Genomic DNA, 22,156 nt, shown 5'->3' with positions numbered 1-22,156 from the left:
ATCTAGAAAAGATCTATTTCAAATTGAAATAGAAGAGGAAATAAAAGGAGAGTGATGAAAGTTCTGGATTATGAGATTATGATTTGCTTTTGTGTGGCTTGCACAGAAAATACAAGGCGTTTATTCAGTCTTTTAGCAATCTTTAAGAAAAATCTTTAAATTACAATCCAGCATTGGGCCAGTAACTGAAATATCTGTATACAATGATTGTTGCCCGCCCTCCGTCCCTCCCTTTCTCTCTCCCTCCCTCCCTCCTTTCCTCCCTTCCTTCCTTTTTAAAGATTTATTTGAAAGGCAGAGTTACAGACAGTGAGAAGGAAAGACAGAGATAAAGGTCTTTGGCCCACTGGTTCACTCCAAGTGTCCACTATGGCTGGAGCTGAGCAGATCCGAAGCCAGAAACCAGGAGCTTCTTCCAGGTCTGCCATGCAGGTGCAGGGGCCCAAGCACTTGGGCCATCTTCTACTGCTTTCCCAGGCCACAGCAGAGAGCTGGTTTGGAAGTGGAGCAGCCAGGACTCGAACTGGCACCCATATGGGATGCTTGTGTTGCAGGCAGTGGCTTTGCCTTCTACACCACAGCGCCAGCTCCCATCCCTTTATTTCTTGTTTGCATAAATTTAAGAGGATTTTTTGTTTTAAAGATATTTGTTTACTTATTTGAAAGGTAGAGATACATAGAGGGAGAAACAGATCTTCCATATGCTGGTTCACCCTCCAAATAGCTCAACAGTCAGGGTTGGACCAAACTGAAGCCAGGAACCAGCACCTTCTCTGGGTCTCCCATGGGAGTGGGAGGGGCCCAAACACTTGGGCCATTTTTTACTGCTTTTCCCAGGCACATTGACAGGGGCCTGAACAAGAAGTGGAGCATCAGGGAATTGAACTGGCACCCATATGGGATGCCGATTTTGCAGGCTGCAGCTTAACCTGCTATGCCAGGGCACCAGCCCCTAAGAGGATTTTTAAAACCCCTTTTCAACTATTTATTACTAAAAGACTATTTAATTTTTGTATCTCTCTGATATTTATTGATTTGAAACAGTTATCTTTTTTTATGCAATGTTTGATAAGCAGAATGTTGATTGATTTCATATTCTTCAAGGTTAACTTTTTTTTTTTTTTTTTTTTTTTTTAACAGGCAGAGTGGACAGAGAGAGAGAGAAAGGTCTTCCTTTTGCCATTGGTTCACCCTCCAATGGCCGCTGTGGCCAGCGCACCACGCTGATTTGAATCCAGGAGCCAGGTGCTTCTCCTGGTTTCCCATGTGGGTGCAGGGCCCAAGCACTTGGGCCATCCTCCACTGCACTCCCGGGCCACAGCAGAGAGCTGGCTTGGAAGAGGGGCAACCGGGACAGAATCCGGCGCCCCGACCGGGACTAGAACCCAGTGTGCCAGCGCCACAGATGGAGGATTAGCCTGTTGAGCCGCAGCACCGGCCCAAGGTTAACTTTTAAAAGGTGAATTAGTTGAAGCTCTCAGAGCAGTAGGAATCAGCTTCAGGTTACTTCAGTCCTGTGGAGACCAACAGGATGCCACCTGGTTATTTACAGGGCATTCTAGAATATCACAGTCTTGACTGGTGATGTGTGTAGAATCTAAATTTGAGACATAGTTTAGAGTGATTTCTAGAATATTAGTTTCCTGAGAAGATTCTGATTGCTGTTAAAGGGCATTTAGAAAAGATTGTTTGTTGGGCTCACGCTGTGATGCAGTATGTTAATCCTCCGCCTGTGGCGCTGGCATGCCATATGGGCACCTGTTCTAGTCCCGGCTGCTCCTCTTCTGATCCAGCTCTCTGCTGTGGCCTGGGAAAGCAGTGGAAGATGGCCCAAAGTCTTGGGCCTCTGCACCCGCATGGGAGACCCATAGGAGGCTTCTGACTCCTGGCTTCAGATCGGCACAGCTCAGGCCTTTACAGCTATTTGGAGAGTGAACCAACGGACAGAAGACCTTTCTCTCTGACTCTCCCTCTCACTGTCTGTAACTCTCTCTCTCAAATAAATAAAAATCTTAAAAAAAAAAAAAGATGGTTTGCAACTTACTATGCCCATTGCTTTGTTGTTCACACAGAAACATCTAACATATAAAAATTGACACTCATAGCTGCTACATATTTCAGAAGAATTTGGAATGAGAATAATGAATGCTGTTAATAAAATGATATAGTAGTAGTTGGAAAATGCCACCAGGGATATAACAAAAGGTAAATGCTGTGTGAATTACAGGAGAGGGTAGTTTTGGGTGGCGGTTAAGTGGAACCAGAGCAATCTGAAACACTTTGGCTGTGTTCATCTTTTCTGTGGTTTGCCTGTGTCGTAGAATCAGTACTCATCTACATGGACATGTTTTAGGCTTAAAATTCCCAAAAGTGTTACACATACACACATACCTTCATCAGTTTTCTACTGCTGCTGCCATAAATTTCCACAAACCTTGTGTCTTAAAACAGAAGTTTATTTCCTTATAGTTCTGGAAGCCAGAGATCCAGCATGTTTTATGTAGGACTAACTTCAAGATCTGACAGGGGTGGTTCCTTCTGGTGCTTTCAGGGGATAGTCTGTCCCTTGCTTCTTCCATGTCCTAAGGTTGCCTGACCTGTAGCGGCATTCCTCTAGCATCTGTGTCTGTGGTCCTATTGCCTTCTGCTTTTCTGCAACCAAGGCTCCTCCCACCTCCCTCATACCTATCATTCTATTTAAGCCCAGCCAAGTTATCAAGGATAATAGGCCCATCTCTTAATCCTTGACTTAATCACAGCTGCAAAGCCCCTTTTGCCACATAAGGTAACATTTGTGGGTTCTAGGGTTTAAGATGGTGGATATCATTGTGAGCCATTATTCAGTCTACCATAATATGCAATATGTTATATCTAGATTTTAATCTAAAATACGATCTTGATCAGGAATTTAGTTATTTATTTTCATTTTATTTGAAAGGCAGAGAGAAACAGACAGGTCTTCTATTCCCTGGCTTACCCTCCAAATGCACACAACAGTTGAGGCTGCACCAGGCCAAAACCAGGAGCCCTGAACTCTTATCTGGGTCTCTCATGCAGGTGGCAGGGACTCAACTACTTGAGCCATCACCTGAAGCCTCCCAAGGTGCACATTGAGCAGGAAGCTGGAATCAGAAGCAGAGTAACCAGGCCTTGAACCAGGAATTCCTGTATGGGATGCAGGTGTCCCAAGTGGCTACTTAACCACTGTGTTACATGCCCACCCCTAACCAGGACCTTCTAAGTATTTAATATAGAAGAAAGACATTGTTTTATCTTTTAGCAGTAATGCAGAAATTCATGATTGTCTTTTTTTGTTGTTGCCTTTTAATTGACCATTTTCTGCTAATTTTGTCATTAATGGTTTTCTAAAAGTAATTCTTTAATTTTATAACATCTATAAAATACCGGTATATCCTAAAAAGAATATTTGTAACATCATTCATTTTTTCTGCATTTGTAATTTTCTTCTAGCCATCAGAATTGGATTATAAGCTAGCTAGGCACCGGGTGGGCAGGTCCTGTACAGTTATGCATATGGTCTATTTTAGTGGTAATTAGAATGTTTGATTTGGCAGAAAAATGAAATAGAATATATTAACAGTGAATTCTTTGGACATTTCAGTATCATCATGATTTTCTTGCCTTTTAATGTCTTAAAGATTTTTATTTGAAGGTGATGTTATACTTACAAAATTCTTGCAAAAATAAAAATAGTGGGGGCTGGTGCTGTGGCACAGCAGGTAAAGCTGCCACGTGTAGTACTGGCATCGCATATGGGCATCGGTTTGAGTTCTGGCTGCTCTACTTCCGATCCAACTCTCTGCTATGGCCTGGGAAAGCAGTAGAAGATGGCCCAAATCCTTGGGCCCTTGCACCTGTCTAGGAAACCTGAAGGAAGCTCTTGGCTCCTGGCTTCAGATCGGCCCAATTCTGGCCGCTGTGGCCATTTGGGGAGTGAACCAGTGGATGGAAGACACTCTATCTCTCCCTTTCTCCCTCTCCCCCTCTCTCTCTTTCCCTCTCTGTGTGTAACTCTGCTCTCAAATAAATACATCTTTAAAAAAAAGTTTTCCTTATAAAAAAGATAAAAATCGTGTAAAAAATACCAGCATCCCCTTTATCTACATTTACCTGTTAACATTTTACCCCATTTACTTTTTAAAAAAAAATTTTTTTTTTTTTTTGACAGAGTGGACAGTGAGAGAGAGAGACAGAGAGAAAGGTCTTCCTTTGCCGTTGGTTCACCCTCCAATGGCCGCCGCTGCAGCCGGCGCACGGCGCTGATCCGATGGCAGGAGCCAGGATCCAGGTGCTTTTCCTGGTCTCCCATGGGGTGCAGGGCCCAAGCACCTGGGCCATCCTCCACTGCACTCCCTGGCCACAGCAGAGAGCCGGCCTGGAAGAGGGGCAACCGGGACAGAATCCGGTGCCCCGACCGGGACTAGAACCCGGTGTGCCGGCGCCACAAGGCGGAGGATTAGCCTAGTGAGCCGTGGTGCCGGCCCCCATTTACTTTTTCTTTGTTCTCTTTTTATCTGTGCATGTCTGTCTGTTGTCTTTAGTGATGTGAACATTTTTGAAGTGTATAATCTGCCTCCTTTTTTTCCATTGTTAGAATTTTGCAAAATTCGCTATGTAATATACTGCATGGTTCATCTTTGTAAAGTGTCCAACTCAGTGGTTTTTGATATATTGATAAGATTATGCAACCATTACCATGCTCTGATTCCACAACATTTTTATCACCCTTCCAAAAAAACTTTGTACACTTTAGTAGTCTTTCATTCCACTTGTCTCAGCCCCTGGCAACCACGAACCTATTTTCTGTCTCTTTAGATTTGCCTATTCTGCATATCTCATATAAATAGAATTGTACAATATGCAACATTTTATGTCTGGCTTCTTTTACTCAGTATGATGCCTTCAAGATTCTTCCGGGCCGGCGCCGCGGCTCACTAGGCTAATCCTCCGCCTTGCGGCGCCGGCACTCCGGGTTCTAGTCCCGGTCGGGGCACCGGATTCTGTCCCGGTTGCCCCTCTTCCAGGACAGCTCTCTGCTGTGGCCAGGGAGTGCAGTGGAGGATGGCCCAAGTGCTTGGGCCCTGCACCCCATGGGAGACCAGGAGAAGCACCTGGCTTCTGGCTTCAGATCAGCAGGGTGCGCCGGCCACAGCGGCCATAGCGGCCATTAGGGGGTGAACCAATGGCAAAGGAAGACCTTTCTCTCTGTCTCTCTCTCACTGTCCACTCTGCCTGTCAAAAAAATTTTTTTTTCTGTTTGGTTGTGTAAAGAGATTGTCGACAACTTCCTTTGTTTTAGGAGGTAGGCATGCCTTATAACTGAGATATTATTTATCTAATGGTTTACGAGGAGAACAAAGAGAACTGGGAAGCTAGTCAAATGTTTCCCCATTTAAAAAAATCATGGAGAAAATGACAGTAAATGTAGCATTAGTCATATAACCTTAAGTGGAAGAAAATACAAAAATGGATTCTGTTAGCATAATTATTTTGAAGGTGTGATGGCAAATCCAGACAAAGCTGCAGGAATAAAATTTGTTTAGATAATATATTTATGTCTATCATAATTGTTTACTCCTACCTCATGGGGAAGAAATTAGAGTGTCTAGTTCAAATATCTTCAGTCATATGTAAGAATATTTTTTAAGTTTGTTTATTTATTTGGAAGGAAAAGCAAAGGAGAGAGAGAGAGTGAGAGAGATTGAGAGAGAGAGAAAAAGAAATCTTCCATCTGCTCGTTCACTACCCAAATGCCTGCTTGCAACAACCGGGGGTAGGCTAGGCCAACACTAGAAACCAAGAACTCTGTCCTGGTTTCCCAGGGTGTGCATCAGCAGAAAGATGTATCAGAAGCAGAGGCAGGGCTTGATCCCAGGCACTCTGATATGGGATGCAGACATTCCAAGCAGCAGCTTAATCTGTGCTACAACATCAACTCCCTTTAGCTGAAATATTAATAATAAAACTTCGATTAGCTAAAATATCACCAGAAATGTTTTAGGAGGATATAACTGTCTCAATAAGTGGTGTAAACTTATAATCACAAAAATTTAGAATTAAGTACAAAAATATTTAAGAATTAAACTTAGGAATTAATAGTTTTGGGTTTAAGAGTCAATTCATATTTATGTTACATACTTGGAATACAGCCCATTAGAGTAATATGTCAGTCTTCTAATCTCATTTAAAAATTTACAGTTAAGTAGTTGACTTATTCTTGTGATTATTAAATAGAAATTTATTTATTCTTGTATTGTTAAATAGAAACTTATTTATTCTTGTGATTGTTAAATATAAATCTTACTGAATTTATATACATTATATGAATGTTTATGCAAACTCATTAGTCACCATATTTATACATTTAACTTACTAAATTTCTAAAGACTACTTTAACTACTTGGAAACTTTTGTGAGATAAGTGAACTGTGTAAAGTAAACAGAATGTCTCAGGGTATTTAACTAAGTCTATAAAAGGGACCAAATAGTCCAGACTCTTAAAAATAATTTTTGGTTGGATGCTAGACGCTGTAAACGTGATGTTAAGTGCTTAATTGTTTTTTTCTTTACAGAATGTTGGATTTGTTCTTACAGGCAGTTTTTTGTAGATTAGCTTGGGTTTTATAAAACTGCTTTAAAGCTTCCTTGGGGCAGATCTAGTACAGACATTACTCTAGGGCTAGCCCTACTGCTACGATGTTCTCCGGTTTCTACTGAATGCTCTTACTGTTCAAAGAGGTTTCTCTGTAGGGGGTTAGATCTTGCTTGAATGACTTCCAGCCTTTTGTAAACTTGAGGGATTTTTCAGTTTACAATTCCTTGCTTTTTCTTGGCCTAGACTTGTGGAATTTACTCTCCGCATACACAGGTTAGCAGTCAGCTCTCAAGCTCTTTCTCTCATGGCTTCTTCTTTTCTAATATTCTGCCCTGTAAGTTCCTGCTGCTCCAGCCTGGAGAACTGCCAATTCTCCATCCCTGAGCAATGATCTCTGTGTGCCTTTTGTCAGAAACCTGGGGCTGCTCTAGCGCTTATCTCATTTATTTTTCTTTTCCCAGGAATCATGGTCTTGCAATCCCTGTTTTCTGATGTCTGAAAACAATCGAGATACATACACACATGCAAATCTTCTAGTTGTTTCTGAAAGCACATTTAAAATTTTGTTCCAGGACGATATACATAATTTCCACTAAGCAAGACAAATGGCAGAGACCAAAATCAATGAGGCATAGAAGTATACAAGTACTGTCTCTATAGGACAGCATAATGAAAATAGCAGTTTGGAACTGTAGTCAAGTTAGACAACCTGCCACAAAGAAGTTTAATAAAGTCCTGACAATCTGTTGTCCAGCTGTTTCCCAAATAGCAAGGCATTAATACTAATGGCAATGATGATGAAGACAGTGATAATTACAGCTATGTGCCAGGGTACTATTCTAGTTAACTTACATGTTTGCATATTAATTTTACATGAAATTTATACTATTATAAATATATTTCAAGAATAAAGAAATGGAAGCTTAATGAAGTAAAATTTCTTGTCCATGATAAGTTGTAACACTTATATAACACTAGGTAATGTATCCAAATTATAGTTGGTACAATGTTCTATATTCCATCTTTTTTTTTTTTTTTTTTTGACAGGCAGAGTTAGACAATGAGAGAGAGAGAAAGGTCTTCCTTCCATTGGTTCACTCCCCAGATGGCCGCTATGGCTGGTGTGCTGCGCCGATCTGAAGCCAGGAGCCAGGTGCTTCCTCCTGGTCTCCCATGCGTGTGCAGGGACCCAAGCACTTGGGCCATCCTCCACTGCCCTCCCAGGCCACAGCAGAGAGCTGGACTGGAAGAGGAGCAACCAGGACAGAATCCGGCACCCTGACCGGGACTAGAACCCGGTGTGCCGGCCTCTATATTCCATCTTAATGTATTAAAGATTCTAAGTAGTAGTTCCTTAGTGAAGAAATATGTGTAACTTTTTAAAGCCTAGTTTTTCACCTTTACTTTTGTGCTTGTACTTTATTATCAATCAGTGAGCCAATGTTCCAGGGAATGCCTGGACTGTAAGATCCATGTAACTTTATTGTTGATCCTGTTTGATTCTATTTGACTTTATAGTTCATGTTTTCTAACAACGCTGTCTCTTCCCTGTGTCCCAGTGTGTGTAAGCCTATTTTTTCTTAAAGTGAAAATGACAATATCTATTTTATGGATAATTAAGTCAGATGACAAATACAAAGCATTCAGCATAGTACTTCATAAAATAGTAGGAGACAAATCTTGTTATTTTACTGTTATTCGTGTTACTGCTATTCCAATGTAAGTCACCTTCTGTTTTAACAAATATTTGTTGAATTTATTAGTTTTTAGTCATCATATTTAATATTCTTACCTTATGTACTTCTCTAACCTTGTTTGAAATTTGCAGAAAAATATAGCATGTTTGCATATTTGATAGCATCATGTCTAAACTTTTATTCGTAATAATTTAGATTTGCTATATAGAGACAAAAATGTTGGTTTTTTTTTTTCATTTTAGAGAATTATTACTACATTTCTCCACTAGTTGGTGTGATTTTCTTAGCTCTAACTCCTCTATGGATTATAGTAGCTGCCAAACACCCAGCCACAAGGACAGTTCTGCACTCGGGCTGGGAGCCCGTCATAACTGCCATGGTTATAAGCAGGTTGGTATTAAAGTGTGTGTGTATTCTGTATGTATGTATGTGTATATTAAAAACAATGCAGTTGCCTGTTTTATTTCTCGGATTAGTCATTTTATATAGCCACTGTATTATTCACTGAGATAATAAGGGATGTAAGTGACCGGAGTTACTGAAATCACTGGAGGCAGAAACTTTTGAGATGCCCAGTCTCAAAGTCTTACCAGACTGATGAATAAAGTTTAGGTGTGCATGTGTGTGTTAACCTGACAACAAGGATATTTTGTATTTTTAATAAGTTGCTCAGATGAGCTTCAGAAAGCCTTATTAATGTATTGTATATCTACTCTCTGACTACTTCCATCTGTAGTACTCTCACAGATTTAAAGATGTATGCAAAAGATTTTGTGGCAAGCAACCTCTTCACAGTGGAGTTTTTAATAAAAAGAAGCATCTAAAGGTCTAGTGGTCAGGTATTGATAGAGTAAATCATGGTATAGTCACAAAATGGAATAATAGATATTAAAAATAACATTGTAGGAGCAGATGTTCGCCTAAGGGTTAAGATGCCCACCTCCTACATTGGAGTGCCTGGGTTCAGTGCATGGCTCTGGCTCCTGATTCCAGCTTCCTACCAGAGCAGACTCTAGGAGGCAGCAGGTAGGTGGCTCCAGTATTTGGGTTCTTGTCACCTATGTGAGAAGCCTACATTGCATTCTTGGCTCCTAGTTCTGGGCCTGACCAGCTCCAGCCATTGCAGTCATTTGGAAAGGGATGGGAGGATGGGAACCTCTCTGTCTCTCTATTCTGCTGCCTCTCAAGTAAATTTTTAAAAGTAATATTGTAGCATTTTTAGCTGTGGAAAGATGTTCATTATATATTTGATGAAAAGAGCAATCTAAAAAAGTGAATTTCTAGTGAAACATGGTAGATTCAGACACATTTACTTTTTTGCTCCCTGCAACTACTAAAATTATAGTACAATAATAAAATACTGTAAATCCACAAAGAGGAGGAGCAAAGAGGACAGCAGGTGAGGGATTTGGCAGAACCAGGGAGACAGGAATCATAAGGATTGTCATCAACTGAACCAATAGAATGAAAAAACTGATATCTAACCAAGCCAGCTGATCTGAGCCTCAGAAACCCAGAAGGGAAGAGGAATTAGAAGCAGTAAGTACTTCTGAAAGCTGAAGTTAAGAAGATTGGTTGAAAGTTTAGATACGGGGCAGTTCAATCCCAGAAGATCTTCTTCAGCTGGAGTGCCCTGGTGACTGCCCCCTCCCACTCAAGCAAAAGACAGCAATGGACTCTGAGGAGACCAAATTAGAGAGGTTCTAGAAGACTAAGTGAATGTCTACACTGCACACTGAACAGTGAGAATGCTGTCTCATTCCCTTTTCTCTGTTCATAGTGCATTCCTGCAGCAGTTGGGTTTATAACCCTAGGCAAAACAAACAACAAAAAACCCCCGATAATCGCTTTCTGGGGAAATTCATTGACACAACACAAAGAAACTGCTGATGCTAACCTGTGTGAGTCCTTTGGTGAAAGAACTGCAAGACCCCTTGATGGTTCTTCAATGAGGCCCACCTGCCACCAGACCCCGTGGCCACTTGTGTATGCTTTGCACCCTCTTAAAGAGGAGCAGACAAGAAAGGGTCTACAGATATCTCACATAAAGACACATTAAAAAATAGTGTTCAAAGAAAGGCAGACGACAAGAGACAAATGAGAAAGAGAAAATTATTGAAGAAAATAATCCAGAAAATCTCCCAAAACTAGATTGTCAGGAAGGGACTTGTAAAGGGACAGAAGTGGGGAGTGAAGTGTAAAAGCAACTAAATCCTCATCTGCCATCATAGCAAGTCATTAGATAAATGTCTACAATTAGAAATGAAGAAACGGCAGTGCAAAATGTTATTTAGCAATATAGAACTGAATGCCAAAAGAAGCTGCTGAAGTTGAAAAGAATTCCTAGTAAAGAGAAGGATCTAGGGTGGGGGTTAGTATTTTCACTTTTTCAGTAATGCCCATGTTTTATAAGAATAGCATTTAATAAAAGCAAAACTGCTGTTATGATTTTATCCAAATTTAATTTTTAAAATTTTTTTGTTTATTTGAGAAACGAACAGATAGACATATAGAGTCAGAGAAAGCTTTTGTCTGCCAGTCCTCTCTCTGTATGCCCACAACTGCTGGGCCTGGGCTAGGTGAAGCTGGGAGTCAAGAAGTCAATCCAGGTGTCCAGTGTGTATGTCAGGAGCCTGATTACTTGGACCATCGTCACTGGCTGCTGGTATCTGTATTAGCAGGAAGCTGGAACCAGAAGCCAGAGCCAAAGGTTGAACCCAGGTAGTCCTAACTAGTAAGCTAAGCGTCTGTCTCCCAGTTTTTTTGTTTGTTTGTTTGTTTTTTTTTTTTAAGATTTATTTTTATTTGAAAGGCAGAGTTATAGAGAGGCAGAGGCAGAGAGAGAGAGGTCTTACATCCGTTGGTTCACTGTCCAGGTGGCCACAGCAGCTGGAGCTGCGTTGATCCGCTGCCAGGAGCCAGAAGCCAGAAGCATGGTCTCCCATGCTGGTTCAGGGGCCCAAGGTCTTGGGCCATCTTCTACTGCTTTCCCAGGGCATAGTAGAGAGCTGGAGTGGAAGTGGAGCAGCTGGGACTCGAACCGGCGTGTATTTGGGATGCTGGCACTGCAGGCAGCAGCTTTACCTGCCATGTCACAGCACTGGCCTTTGTCCCCCAGTTTTTTTTTTTTTTTTAATGCACACATTAAAAATTATCTGAGGTGGGGCAAGGGAGATATTGGAAAAAGGATACAAAACTTCATTTAGGCAGGAGGAATAAGTTCTGGGGGTCTAGTGTACAACATCGTGGCTATGACTAATGTATTCTTGAAATTTCCTGAGAGAGTAGATTTTAACTGTTCTCACCACAAAAAAAAAAAAAAAAAAAAGGGAAGGGGTAAAGTATATCAGTAAAGTACATGATAAGTGACTCAATTTAGTTATTCCACAGTGTATACATATTTCAAAGCACCATGTTATTTGGGATACATATATACATTTTGGCCAATTTAAATTCATAAATAATATTTAAGAAAAGGATGTCAAGAGGCTATTTACCAGCAGTGTAACAGTGTAACTCTGAATAAGTAGGATTTATTTATTTTCTTTTTATTTGTATTTTCTAATTTTTTTCTGTAGTAAGTTTTACTACTTGGGTAACAAAAGTATTATAAAATATATGTTACATTCATAACATGACCTATACATTTTTACAGAGAGATTTATTCTTTGACTCCTAACTAGTTAGTTTTTTTTTAATTTTAATTTTTTATTTAGATAAGGTGAACAGATTTTGTATATTTCATATACAGTTTTTTTTAAAATTTATTTGAAAGGCAGAGTTACTGAGAGGCAGAGAGAGAGACTAGTTTGTTCTTTTTTTTTTTTTTGACAGGCAGAGTGGACAGTGAGAGAGAGACAGAGAGAATGGTCTTCCTTTGCCGTTGTTTCACACTCCAATGGCCGCTGTGGCCAGCGCGCTGTGGCCGGCACACCGCGCTGATCCAAAGCGAGGAGCCAGGTGCTTCTCCTGGTCTCCCATGCGGGTGCAGGGCCCAAGGACTTGGGCCATCCTCCACTGCACTCCCTGGCCACAGCAGAGAGCTGGACTGGAAGAGGGGCAGCCAGGACAGAATCCGGCACCCCTACTGGGACTAGAACCCGGTGTGCCGGCGCTGCAGGTGGAGGATTAGCCTATTGAGCCATGGCACCGGCCTACTTTGTTCTTGACATTTATATTTCTTCTTAAATTAGGGCTTAAACTATTAAAATATTGCTTTTTTAAAGATTTTTTTATTTAAAAGAGCAACAGAGAGACAAACATCTTCCTTCTGCTGGTTCACTCCCAAATGGCTGCAGAATGGCTACAACAGCCAGATCTGGGTTTCCCACATGGGTGACATGTGCTCAGTACTTGGGCCGTCATCTGCCTACCAACACACATCAGCAGGAAGCTGAATTCGAAGCAGAGCAGTCAGGACTTGAGCTGGCACTCTTATGTGACATGGTGAGCCACAACATTGGCCCCAAAGTATTAAAATATTTCTAAAGAGGACTAATTCTGTACTCTGTGTCGTTTAAATAGGAACTCTCACAGTTTAGGCATATTAAACTTTAATTCATTCATCTTACTGAAGAATTAAAATAATAAGTTTTAATAATGCCCTAATGTTAATTGTTAGGTAGTGATAAGATCATTTGATCTGATATTTTCACAATCAGCCCCATTCTGTGAAAGTATGCAGTTCATTTTGTTGTAGTGAACCGTTTTCTGGAAGATTTAGGCAACAGGATTCCATGGGCTGTTGGGCTGGCAAAGTTTGATAGTCCATAAACCAGGGGTAGGGTGCCTTTCTTCTGCCAAGGGCCATTTGGATATTTATAACATCATTTGCAGGCCATACAGAATTATCACCTTAAGAATTAGCCTACTATAGATGTATTGAATTTCAAGTCCCACCTATGGTTGACTTGGCAGGGTCAGTCCAAATGATATTGCAGACTTTATACGTTCCCCATTCCTGTACCCTGCAGCCAACAGACTGATGTTAACTAATGCATAATGGTCTTGGAAACATGAATGGGGGGGGACCTCCAAGTTTCATTGAGATGTTGAGAATGTATGGTTTGCCACTGCATGACTTTGTAATTTTTCTAGATTTCTGATTTTTTTTAGATTTATTTATTTATTTGAAAATCAGAGTTAGGAGAGACAGAGAGCTCTTCCATCTACTTGTTCACTCTCCAAAAGACTGCAATGGCCAGGACTGGGCCAGGCTAAAGCCAGGCGCCAGGAGCTTCCTCCAAGTTTCCCATGTGGGTGGCAGGGACCCTACGACTTGGGCCATCTTCCACTGCTTTCCCAGATGCATTAGCAGGGAGCTGGATTGGAAGTGGAGCAGCCAGGATAGGAACCAGTGCCCATATGGGATGCCAGCACTGCAGGCGGCAGCTTTACCCACTTTGCCACAGCACTGGCCCTGCTACAACTCACTTTAATTTGCTAGTGGTAAGACAAGACATATTGTAACTATATCTAGTTTTAGCTCAACAAAGTCGTCTCTTTAATACTTTTACTTCAAACATGAAAAGATACTCTTAAAATTTAGTTATCTTTTAAATTATGAGTGTTAGATGAAATGGTTTTTAAAATCCATAAACATAGAATGATATAAAATGACTGTCACTTCCTTGTCATTCTCAAACCTTAGAAATAGACGTGGTTGATAATTTATTATATGTCCTTCCAGACATTTTAATGGACTTAAATTGCACATTTATTTTCTTTTTATAAGGAGCATATATTTGAGATCAAAGTCCTGAAATTTGGGGCTATAGCTTATGCCATGTGTGATTTTCAATAAAGTCAGGATATCTATAAGTACAGAAAAACTTTAAGTACATTCTCTTTCCTTTTCTGTAAATTTTCTTATTTTATATCTTTCAGCATTGGAGGCCTTATTCTGGATACAACTGTATCTGACCCAAACTTGGTTGGCATTGTTGTTTACACGCCTGTCATTAATGGTAAGAATTAGGCATACTGTTTCATGATGGTAACAAATCTGTATATACTATGAGGAGCTACTAGAAGTCTCCAGGCTCAGATTTTCAGAGGTCTGTCTTTCCATCACATCCATTCTCCCTCCAGCCCTAAAATGTTGATCACAGTGGAAATTATACTCGGTGAGCTAAGTATGTAAAAAGAAAAAAAGGAATGGTTTCCTAATATTGTCATTAGATGTTAGTCTGAGAGTCAGGCATACCTGACTTTTAAGGTTGATGAGACAAAACAATGATGTTTTAGATCTGGAGTATCATTTATTTGAGGTTTATCTGCTACATTCTGTTGCTTTGTTTCTACTTTTATCACTATTCCTATTAAATTGTTAGATTTAAGCATTGCTTGAATCAGTTCAGTTCATTAAACTCTGCTATTCTGATCCCTTTAATTTTCTTATCTGTAAAATGAGAATTATAATACTTAAGTTCACAGGGGTATTTGTATGAATTACATTTAATAAGATAGTTTTAATCTACTCCTACTGATTTTGTGGTGGCTGTCATTAAACTGAGTTTAGAACAGCCTAGAACAATGTAATTTTAAAAAATACTTCTACCTGGGGAAAAGATGTCACAGGATATACTACACATTAATGTAAATTACTTTTTTGTGTTTATGTGAAAGAAAGTATGTTTTACAAAGGCAAGTTCTTTAAGATCTGATTTCATATCTGAAATTTCAACTGAAAAGTTTTGACTTTTGTATGCCTTTAGAATGTCTATGAACAAATTTTCCCAAAAAACCTCTCTCCCAATTTTCTTGGTCCTACCATTTTCCCATCACTCATCTTACAATCTTAGAACCATGTGATTCAACCTGACCCTTCATCCTCCCTGACTAGAAAATGAACAAATGTCTGTTTGTCCTTCTATGAAATTCACCTGTTTATTAATTATATAACAAGTCTCCCAATTGTAGTTAACAGACTAGTCTTTCTTAAACCATGTTTTTGTTTTTAAGATTTATTTATTTATTTGAAAGGCAGAGTTACAGACAGTGAGAGGGAGAGACAGAGAGAAAGGTCTTTTATCCGCTGGTTCACTCCCCAAATTGTTGTAACAGCCAGAGCTGCGCCAGACTAAAGCCAGGAGCCAGAAGCCAGGAGCTTCTTTCAGGTCTACCACATGGCTTGCAGGGGACCAGGGGACCAAGGATTTGGGCCATTTTCAGCTGCTTTCCCAGGCACATTAGCAGGGAGGTGGACCAGAAGTGGAGCAGCGGGGACTCAAACCAGCATTCATGTGGGATGCCAGCTTTGCAGGCAGCAGCTTTACCTGCTATGCTACAATGCCAGCCCCTTAAACCTTGTTTTTATTACATTGGTCCTAGGATGATGAGCTTAACAGTGGTTTCTTCCTGCCTATCAAATTACATTTGAATTCTTCTTCCCAACTTTCAAGGCCCTAGATGTGGTTGGATTAGGTGTTCTCTAAGGACCAGAATAACTTTCCATAATCTTTCTAAATGTATATATTTTGAAATATTTATTTATTTATTTATTTATTTGAAAGTCAGAAAGTCGGGGTTATACAGAGAGAGGCAGAGACAGAGAGATACCTTCCATCTGCTGGCTCACTCTCCAGATGGCCTCAATGGCAAGGGTTGGGCCAGGCCAAAGCCAGGAACCAAGAGCTTCATCCTTGTCTCTCTCAAGTCTTTTGTCCACCCCTACATGGGTGCAGTGGCCTAAGCACTTGGGCCATCCTCTGCTGCCTTTTTAGGCACATTAGCAGGGAGCTGGATCAGAAGTGGAACAATTGTGACTTGAGCTGGTGACCATATGGGATGTTGCTTCTGCATACAGCAGCTTAACCCACTGCGCAGGCTCTAAATATATTTTCATATTTTTAAACCAAGATTGTCTAATTTTCATTGTCTGAAATGATGTTACTTGTGCAAACTCTGTTCCATGAATAATGACAGATGAATTAATTAGCATAAGCATTATCCTATAATGACTGTTCTAACTGTATCAAATAACATTTTCATGAGAAACCTAACTGAAATCACAACCCTTATGTTAGCAAGACTTCGGTGAGTATTTTAGTTGTTGTACCTTCCATGTGAAGCAATTCTGGAATTTCACTGACGTGTTGTCTGGAGGTCTGTGCCATGGCATTGCATGATGGTAAAGACCTTTTTGTATCTCAATAAACCTTCTAGTTGGACATCACAAATTAAATTCCACTCTTTAAAATATGGTGAAGGAGTGGGTCTTTGACCTAGCAGTTAAGAAATCTGTGTCTCACAGCAGGGTACCTGGGTTCAACTCCTGACTGCTGCTCCAGCTCCTGAACCCAGCTTCCTGCTAGTGCATATCCTATGTCGGAGGCAGCAGTTATGACCTGAGTGATTCAGTTGCTCTTAACTTTGATGAGATTCCCATAGCTCCCAGCATTGGTCCAGACTGGGGCCCATTGTTGGCATTTGGGGAACAAACCAATGGATGAGAATGCTTGCTCTCTGTCTCTACCTCAAACTTAAAAAAAAAAAAAAAGGGATTATCTAATCAGTGCTTTTCAAATAAGCTAAAACTTTTGAGAATGGAATTTTATTTTAATTATACTGGGGAATATGCTATTTAAATGATGCTGGTTAATCACCATAATCATTTGCTATATAGTAAGTACCTATAATATGTTAGATAACTTGTAGGTCTTTTTTGTATATGTTACATATTTTATATATATATATATATAATATGTTATATAACATTTAATCCTCACACTAACATAAGTAATTTGCACAAGATCTTAAATCTAATAGATGATGAATCAGGATTTAAATCCAGATCTGCTTCATTTTTAAAAACTGTTTTTTTCCCCTCAAAATATGTGGCTACTAGTTTATCTTTTTTGTTAGATACATGTATACATAAACTGCTTAAAGTAAGGCATATCTGTAGTTTTTTGTAAAGGATTACTTTTAATTCTTACTAACATCTGTCGGACTAGTAACATTTTCAAAAATAACATTTTGTGGTAATGCTAGTTATTTGAACTCTTAATAAATATATAAGTTGAACACTGAGTTCAGTGGTCAGTTAAATGTGGCACCATGAGGTTAAATCAGTTTTCTCTCCATGGAATTTCTAAAGCCTGTGATGCTACCAGTTTGTGAATCCCTCCTTCTGGCGCTTCTGTTCCCTAGCTGCTGGGATTTCTGGATTTAAACCTTCTCTCAGACCCAAGTGTGTTTTTAAAGATTTATTTATTTATTTGAAAGGCAGAGTTAGAGAGGCAGAAACGCGGGGTTGGTGGGGGGGTGGGAGAGAGAGAGAGAGAGAATGAGAATATGAATGAATCTTCCGTCCGCTGGTTCACTCCCCAGATGGCCGCAACGGCCGGAGCTGAGCCGATCCGGAGCCGGGAGCCAGAAGCCTCCTCTGGCTTTCCCATGCACGTGCAGGGGCCCAAGCACCTGGGCTGCTTTCTACCACTTTTCTCAGGTCATGACAGAGAGCTAGATTGGAAGTAGAGCAGCTGGGACTCGAACCAGTGGGATTCTGGTACTGCAGGCGGTGGCTTTACACAAAGCCATAGTGCTGTCTCCATGGCTTATATATTTTTATCATGATCTTCTTTCAAACAGTTCTGTACTACAGCACACACAGGGTAAGAAACCCCCATTAGTCCTCTTAGATTACTACCCTTCTTTCTCATGTCTTTTTTCACACATTTTACTTTGCTATAGATCCTACAATGCATTATTGTTGTGCTTTAAACAGCCAGTCATTTTAAAAAGATGTTAAAAATGAGAAATTATATAAATCTACATTTCTAGTTCATTCTTCTTTCTTTTGTGTAGAGCCAGAGTTCCATCTGGTATTGTTTTTCTCTAAAGAAATTCTTTCCATGTTTCATGTAGGGCAGGCCTGCAATCAGAGTCTTTAGACGTGGTCTCGCCCACCGTGCTTCCCTTACCTTTCCCTACACCTTGATTCTTACCTCTCACAATACCTGTTTGTAACTTCTTTCACTCCTGGCACTAAAGACTGGCTGACTCTTGTCTAGTGTTGAGTATTCCCTGTGCCTGAGCTACTGTTCCACTGCAGTTCCTTATAATAGGATTCTTACTCCGGGAAGTCATTTTAACTTTCCCTGTGTCTGGTGTGTCTTCTTCTCGTTCATCTTTTCTCTTTTGCCTACACGTGTGCTCAAGTCTTTTGTCCAAAAGCACGTTTCCTGTGGTGGTTTGCCTTGTATTTCTCTTCTGCTCTTTACAACCCAGTCTTCCCAAGTGTAGTCTATACTTCTTCAATTCATTACAGTATCTTCCTTCCCTTTCACTCAACACAATTGCTTTTCGTAAAATCTCCAGGGATTTCCTTGTTACTTTGTACAATCTCTTGTTCTCAGTTTTCACTGCTTTCAGCTGTTTGATACTATGTAGTATGCACTTTGTACAGCTCTTCCAGTTTTCATCCATTCTCTGAAAATTCTTTTTCATTTTCATTCATTGATTCCTCCTTTTGCCTGCCTCGTAAGTGCCCGTATTGTTCATGACACTGTTCTTGATTATCTTCTACTATCAGTTTTGCCCTTCTTTTTGAGTGATGTTGTCTACTCCAAAGGTTTTCTTTTTTTTTTTTTTCTTTTTTTTTTTTTGACAGGCAGAGTGGACAGTGAGAGAGAGAGACAGAGAGAAAGGTCTTCCTTTGCCGTTGGTTCACCCTCCAATGGCTGCCGCGGCTGGCACACTGCACTGATCCAAAGGCAGGAGCCAGGTACTTATCCTGGTCTCCCATGGGGTGCAGGGCCCAAGCACTTGGGCCATCCTCCACTGCACTCCCTGGCCACAGCAGAGAGCTGGCCTGGAAGAGGGGCAACTGGGACAGAATCCGGCACCCCGACTGGGACTCGAACCCGGTGTGCCGGCGCCGCAAGGCGGAGGATTAGCCTAGTGTGCTGCGGCGCCGGCCTTTTTTTTTTTTTTTTTTTCCCAAAGGTTTTCAAAGTGTGGTCTCCAGACTAGAAATACCATCTGGGATCTTGTTAGAAGTGAAAATTCTTGGGCTTGGCGTTGTGGCATACTGAGTTAAGCCGCCCCCTGCAATGACAGCATCCCATATGAGCGCTGGTTCAAGTCCCAGCTGCTCCACTTCTGATCCAGGTCCCTGCTAATGTGCCTGAGAAAACAGCAGAAGATGGCCCAAGTGCTTGGGCCCCTGCACCCATGTGGTAGACCCGGAAAGAGTTCCTGGCTACTGGCTCCTGACTTCAGTGTGGCCCCTTCCCGGCTGTTGCAGCCATTTGAGCTATGAACCAACAGATGAAAGATTCTCTCACTCTCGCTCCCACTCTCTCTCTCTTTCAAATAAATAAGTCTTTAAAAAGGGAAGAAGAAGTGAAAATTCTTGAGCCTGAATTAGAGGCTCTGAGTTGGAACCCATCAGTTAGTTACATAATCCAGTTGTCCTAACGTATCTGTGAGATTGCTTCCAGGACCCTTTGTGGATACCGAAATCTGCACATGCCCAAGTCTCTTATTGAAAGTATAGTGTTTCTCTGTAACTTACATCTGTCCTTTATATACTTCAGATTAGCTGTAGATTATTTATAATGCCTCAGACAATATGAAGATTATGTAAACAGTTATTATGTATTGTTTAGAGAATAGTGACAAAAACTATAAAACTATCTGTTCAGTATAGGAGTACTTTTTTCCTTCCAGGTAGTTTTATTTTTATGAAAGATTTATTCATTTATTTGAAAGCTAGAGTTTTAAAGAGAGGGAGAGAGAGAGAGAGGGAGAGAGGGATCTTCCATCCACTTCCCAAATAGCTGCAACAGCAAGGCTGGGCCAGGCCAAATCCAGGAGCCTGGAACTCCATCTGGGTCTCCGAAGTGGGTGGCATGGCACCAAACAGTTTGGCTCTGTTCCACTGCTTTCCCAGGCACATTAGCAGGGACGTGGGTAAGTAGGATGAAGTATGCATTCAAAAGTTTGAGAACCACTTGTCTTTGCTGTATGGCTTTGGCTTTTTAAATCTCTGGTCTTGACACATGGAATTGAATATTTGCATGCTTGGAATTGAATATTTGCATGTCGAAGACCCAAAACTCCTATCTGAACCCATTTTCTTTCCCTAAATGTGCTCTTCCTCCTCTGTTTCCTGTGTCCATTAGTGGTATTATTTACCCAGAATCCTAAGCAAGACATCCCAAAGCCACATACTCCCTCTCCATTATAGTCTCTACTTTAACCTTCTCTTAAAATAACTTATGAATTAATCTCAACATTTTGCTCTATCATTCCTGTTTTTGTTCATTATCTACTCTGGGTAGATTTCTGTAAATTGCCTCCCTACCCCATTTTTTACCCTTTACCTCTTTGTCCTCCACATTGCATCAGTTATTTTCTGAACGAAGCTGTTATTTTCTGAACGATCCTGTCCTTTGCTAGCTTAAAGATCACAGTTAGCTTTTTGTTTCCTGATAGGTAAAGTGCAAATTATTAGGATCACAAACTCAGCCCAATCTGCTCTAAACTCTCCTTCTTCTAATCTCATTTCCCCATCAGTCCACTAATTTTGACGTTCTCATCTTGTTGAATTTTTCATGCTTTCTCAAATGCATCGTGCTGTTCTCTATCCCATGCATTTGCACCTACTGTTCGCTCTGCTGTCTTATTTCCTTTCTCTTACTTACAAAGCTTTGCTCATTTATCCAGACCCAATTAAAATGTCACCTCATCTGGAAAGTAGATACTTAGGCAGAATACTTTTAGCAATTTTATTATAATATGTATTGAGTTTTTATGATAATTTCCTTTTCTTTTGACTCTGAATAGTGCCTACCACATTTTAAGATTTCATAATCGTTGGATGAATAAATGCATGAGTTAAGGCACATACTTAGTTTAACTGCAAACTATATGTCATGGAGTCTGAGGAAATTATCTTGCTAAATAACATTACTTAGACCGTAAACAAAAATTTTCATATACTTTAGTGGGTACTGGTGAGATTCATTTAAGAAAGCAAAAATAGAAAATTGTTTTGTCCTGTTTGTATAAAAAATTGGCTATGATGCCAACATTTATTACTTTTTTTGATTTTGTGTAGCTAGAGAAATTAATATTAGTTACTCAGCATTTTCTCCTCTTTGGTGTGTCCTCATGGCCCTTTTGATAGGAGCAAATATTTATGTGGGAGCTCTTCAGATGTTAAAGGAGAAAGTTAGGGACAGGTGTTTGGCATAGACAGGTGTTTGGCATGAGATGCCACTGGGAGCACCCACATTGCCTGTCGGAGTACCTGGCTTCAGATCCAGGCTCCACCTCGGATTCCTGCTCTTGCTAATGCATACCTTGGGAGACTGCAGTAATGGCTCAAGTATTTGTATCCCTGACATCCATGTAAGAGAGCTGGATTAAATTCCAGGCTCCTGGTTTTAGTCCAGCCCCGCCCAGCCCCAGCTGTTGAGGGCATATGGGGAATAAAACAGTGAATGAAGGATAGATCTCTTTCTCTCTTCCTTTCAGATAAATAAAAGTAAATAATTATAATTTTTAAAGTACAATTGCAGCCGGCGCCGTGGCTCAATAGGCTAATCCTCCGCCTTGCGGTGCCGGCACACCGGGTTCTAGTCCATGTCGGGGTGCCGGATTCTGTCCCGATTGCCCCTCTTCCAGGCCAGCTCTCTGCTATGGCCTGGGAGTGCAGTGGAGGGTGGCCCAAGTGCTTGGGCCCTGCACCCCATGGGAGACCAGGATAAGTACCTGGCTTCTGGCTTCGGATCAGTGCGGTGCGCCGGCCGCAGCGCGCCGGCCGCGGCGGCCATTAGAGGGTGAACCAATGGCAAAGGAAGACCTTTCTCACTGTCTCTCTCTCTCACTG

At 40.8% G+C, this 22,156-nt stretch overlaps 1 protein-coding gene across 13 annotated transcripts in view; it reads left to right on the top strand.

The window, feature by feature from the left end:
• Positions 1–22,156, top strand: part of SLC41A2 (solute carrier family 41 member 2) — a 147,364-nt gene that overhangs the window by 76,465 nt on the left and 48,743 nt on the right. For 12 of the 13 annotated variants that reach the window (XM_089308908.1, XM_051846057.3, XM_089308910.1 and 9 more), the window contains 2 exons: positions 8,556–8,703; positions 14,200–14,279. The exons of the other annotated variant lie outside the window; for it this stretch is intronic. In XM_089308908.1, the coding sequence (XP_089165034.1) occupies positions 8,556–8,703; positions 14,200–14,279 (228 nt within the window). The remainder of the gene's footprint in view (positions 1–8,555; positions 8,704–14,199; positions 14,280–22,156) is intronic. 13 annotated transcript variants of the gene reach the window in all.

The sequence above is a fragment of the Oryctolagus cuniculus genome, chromosome 11, assembly GCF_051225735.1.
Source record: "Oryctolagus cuniculus isolate XC-2025 breed Fujian yellow rabbit chromosome 11, ASM5122573v1, whole genome shotgun sequence".
Lineage (NCBI taxonomy): Eukaryota > Metazoa > Chordata > Mammalia > Lagomorpha > Leporidae > Oryctolagus > Oryctolagus cuniculus.
The sequence above is the reverse complement of the archived record's forward strand: the minus strand, read 5'-3'. Positions and strand labels throughout refer to the sequence as shown.